At 49.2% G+C, this 3,851-nt stretch overlaps 1 protein-coding gene across 1 annotated transcript; it reads right to left on the bottom strand.

The window, feature by feature from the left end:
- Positions 1-1,054: 1,054 nt before the first annotated feature.
- LOC108523135 (disintegrin and metalloproteinase domain-containing protein 21-like) lies at positions 1,055-3,586 on the bottom strand. Its single transcript, XM_017863671.1, is given in 4 exon segments — positions 1,055-1,356; positions 1,358-1,664; positions 1,667-3,259; positions 3,262-3,586. Coding segments are annotated over 4 exon segments (2,178 nt in total). The 5' UTR covers positions 3,449-3,586; the 3' UTR covers positions 1,055-1,265.
- Between the last annotated feature and the right edge of the window lie 265 nt (positions 3,587-3,851).

Genomic DNA, 3,851 nt, shown 5'->3' on the forward strand with positions numbered 1-3,851 from the left:
AATGGATTGCTCGCATCTTTTGTGTCAGCTGAATGGAGGAAATTTCTAAGCAGGTTGAGAGAAAGGATATCAAGCTGTGTTTGGAGAAAGGGGTGGGAATTCTAAACAATGTTATGGAAGCAGGGCAGCTAGAACCACAGCTGTGTGCAGAAGAATGCTAGACCTCAGTACTACTCTAGAATATCAGCGGTTTTCTGTGGACGGTATGGGGGAAGTGTGATTTCTTCCGTTTGTGGGCTTTGCGTTTTGACCATTCTCTGTGACATGTCTAGCACTCGCGTTTTAAAAGTCAAAATTATTGTGAATTTCAATTGAAATTGAATTTCAATTGAAAATAAAATGTTATCTCATTCAGACTTTATACATTTCACTTGCCATGTTGCCTTTAGCCAATAACTTACAACACAACTATCCAACCACAACTAGGCCCTGTTTTCACCCAGACGCAGCCAGTGGCTGCTACAAGCCTGGTTTCCTTCCTCCATCACGAACTAACCAGCTCCCTTTCCAGTTTCAGTTCAAGGAAATGTTGGGGGCCGGGAAGGAGGGCCAGCTGCCACTCACACTCACCACTGAATGCCGAGAGCTTGCCCGCCACGTTCACCTATTTTCTAGCTGAATTCATTGCGTGGCAGCAATCAACCTCAGGATTCATTTTCCCACATACGGGGAGCTCAGCCCCAGGTAGGGGGATTTGCTTGGTGGAGGATTTGAACCCAAGTCCCTCTCACTGCAAATCCCACAGCATCCCTGTGAGGAAGAGATAGGGAACAGGGAGTAGCCCTATATCACCTTTAACTGACTTCGGGTTTAGAGAAGGACAGATTACCTGGGGAATGAGGAAGCTCACTGCTCTGGAGCTCACTTCTGGAGAAATGTCATGAATGGGCCCTGTAAGGAGCTGGTGGTAACTTCTGTTAATTCTGGGACCAGCGACCTCAGGTCAAGACCTGCCTGCTCACTTAGGTCTCTCCAGGCCAGAGGCTCTGGCCAAGTTTGGGCTCCCAGCAGAGTCTAAGAAAATGTGGAGGGGACCAATGTGTGTTCTTGAAGATTTATTTCAGAGTGAGCATCAGTGAACTATAAGAACCTGAGACAGAAGCCAACGCCTCCCATTTCCCCATGATGTGAGACAGGACCCTGTGCCTCCTGCAGACTTCAAGAAATGTGGACTTGAGCTTTGCCATCCCTTCCCCGATCCTGTTTCATAGATTTTGCTGTTATATTCTCTGTATCTTTACCAGGGTTGGGAGGCTGAATTAGTCTTATTCTGGGTCAGTAACTGTCACTTCCTTAACGGTGGTGGTCCTGAGAGTTTGCACATTTGTGGCCGTCCCAAAGAGCAGTGCAATTACCACCAAAGACCACTCTCAGATACAGCACTGACTGCTGGCTTTGTTTGACCGAACGTGTTCTTCTTGGAGGTGGCCCGCTGTCGACACTCCCACCAATACCTCTTCTTAGGCACCGTGGAGGATCCCAGCCTATATGGCAATGGCAGTTCCTTCTGTTGTTGCAGACCCCTCTGTGACTGCACTTCTCAGGGTGACAGTCGTAGCCCAGGGAAGTGATAGTCGCATCGCACTGGGTGTTATTACAGAAGTTTCCATCAGCGCAAGGAGTGCCGTCTATCACATGTCCAACATCAGCTGTGTCTGTGCACAGTGTTCATCCAATCCAAACCACTGAAACCTTCCTCTCACTGAGTGATGGAATGAAACATGTTCCTGCAGCCGGGGAAGATGGGTCACGTTGGTACACTGCAGTCTTCCACAAAACTTATCTTTTCCTACACAAGCCTCATAGGCGATAGCTGTTCGTTCTCGAGTACAATGTCCGAATCGGTAACTTTCAAGATTGATGTCATAGCAGTCCTCAGGAGCATCCTCAGCACTGACACCAAAGATCGCCTTGCAGAGCACATTGCGGTCAGTGCAGTTCCCATGATAGCAGTAGCCTTCTTCAGTGCACGGGGTTCCATCTTGCAAATAAAAGTCTGGGGGGCATGTCAAGGTGGTCCCGTGACAGTACTCTGGAAGGTCACATATATTTTGGATAGGTCTGCAGAGAGTCCCTGGTGGGGAGAAGCTGCAGTTTGTACAGCAGTCTCCTAGACGACAGATGCTCCCCGGTGTGAAGTGACAGTCACTTCGGCAGCAACGACTGGCATAACACTGCTTGAAGGAGCCACAGTCACATTCCTCCCTCCCTTCCACGATGAGGTTTCCACAGAGAACCATTGTCACGGTTTCGTTATACACTGGAGCGAGTGCTTTGAAAACGCACCGCGCTGAATTTACAAAACAATTTTGTAAATGTCCATATGAACAGTTACTGAATGCATCTGTCATCCCAGGATATCGCTGCATAATGCAGGAGTTCCTTCTGTGACATGTGCAGTATTTATAATCATAACCCACACCAAAGCTTCTCATCAGTTTGTGGGTTGTTATGACGGCTACCAATAAATAATGTCTGCCTAGAGTACCAATGTGTATAAGGCCTAAATGTGAACAGAAGCTATATCTTTTTGGTTCATAGTTAGATTCATGTGGTGCGTCTTTAATAAGTAGTGTGGAAGAATGAACACGAAAAGTATCAGAAAAGGTTCTTCTAAAATAGTTAATCATTGCACTATGATATCGATTGTCATTCACAGGGGCTGGGTCACGACTATTATATATGGTCAAAATATAAATCTAGTACCGCAGATCAGTATTTTGAACAATGCTGTCAATGACACTGAACATCTGGACCACCTCTTTGCAACACGTTGTAATATTGCCATATATACGATAATATGAGTTGGAACATTGACCGTGGCCTTTTATATTACTTCTATGAGAACTCTACAGTGATGGAGATAACCTGGGATTCATGCTGTCATTTGCTTCAGATAACAGGGGGTCTGTCTCCTCATTGTCACCATCTCTAAATGTGGGCCCCGTTGCGTTGGACTCGGCCACTATCTGAGAAACAACATGTTCAAATCTGCGGGAATCCTGGAGGGGTTTGATTTCGTAGGCAAGGTCGTCCAGCATCATGATGCCTCTGAGGCCCCCATAGCACGTGTCGATGGTGGCCATGGACAGAGGCACCTCCTCCAGGTAGCCGAGGTAGTAGCAGTCTGGAGGGATGTAGGGGTCATCCACCTGCAAGGCTCCTTGGTCATCCTGAGTTGTCACCAGCAGATGTCTGGGCCAAAGAAGGTGTTTTCTCCGCATGTGAACGACGTGTCTTTGACCCCCAAAACGCAGGGGTAGGACAGCCAGCCAGGAAACTGAAGGCCTTTGCCACGGTGCGTCTCCTTCCTGGGAATCACAACCTCGGAGGATGCGTAATGCCACAAGGGACGGCCTTGAGAACACCAGACTAGAGCCAGGAGTGCCCAGAGCCCCAGCAGCAAGAGGGGGGCCCTAAGGGTGACCCGCACCTCTGCCGGCCTCATGTCTCAGCCCAGGGATAGTCATCCAAAGAGAATGGGAAAGGAAAGGCCTGTCCTTGGGGAAGCCAGGCCCCAACCAGCTGCGGTGGCTGCGTCCCTCCCAGGGAGACCCTGACAGAGAACAAAGGACCTCCCCGCAGGCTCCTGCACCACACCCTGGGGGCACCTGGACTCCTGGAGGGAATGAGGTAACAGTCCCAGGGCGGGGCAGGGGTGGACCCAGAGAGGATGGCAGCTGCTGCACACGGAATGAGGCTGAGGGTCCTGGCTGTGAGGATTCATCAGGAAGGGAAAAGGGAGAGGGAAGCAGGGCTCTGTCTCTTTTACCACCGTCCGTCTTTTCTGTTGCTTTCTGAATCTGCAAAGTACAAAGATGTGTTCAATGCCCTCGCATCAGGCGTGTTAT

The sequence above is a fragment of the Rhinopithecus bieti genome, unplaced genomic scaffold, assembly GCF_001698545.2.
Source record: "Rhinopithecus bieti isolate Rb0 unplaced genomic scaffold, ASM169854v2 scaffold_72445, whole genome shotgun sequence".
Taxonomy (NCBI): domain Eukaryota; kingdom Metazoa; phylum Chordata; class Mammalia; order Primates; family Cercopithecidae; genus Rhinopithecus; species Rhinopithecus bieti.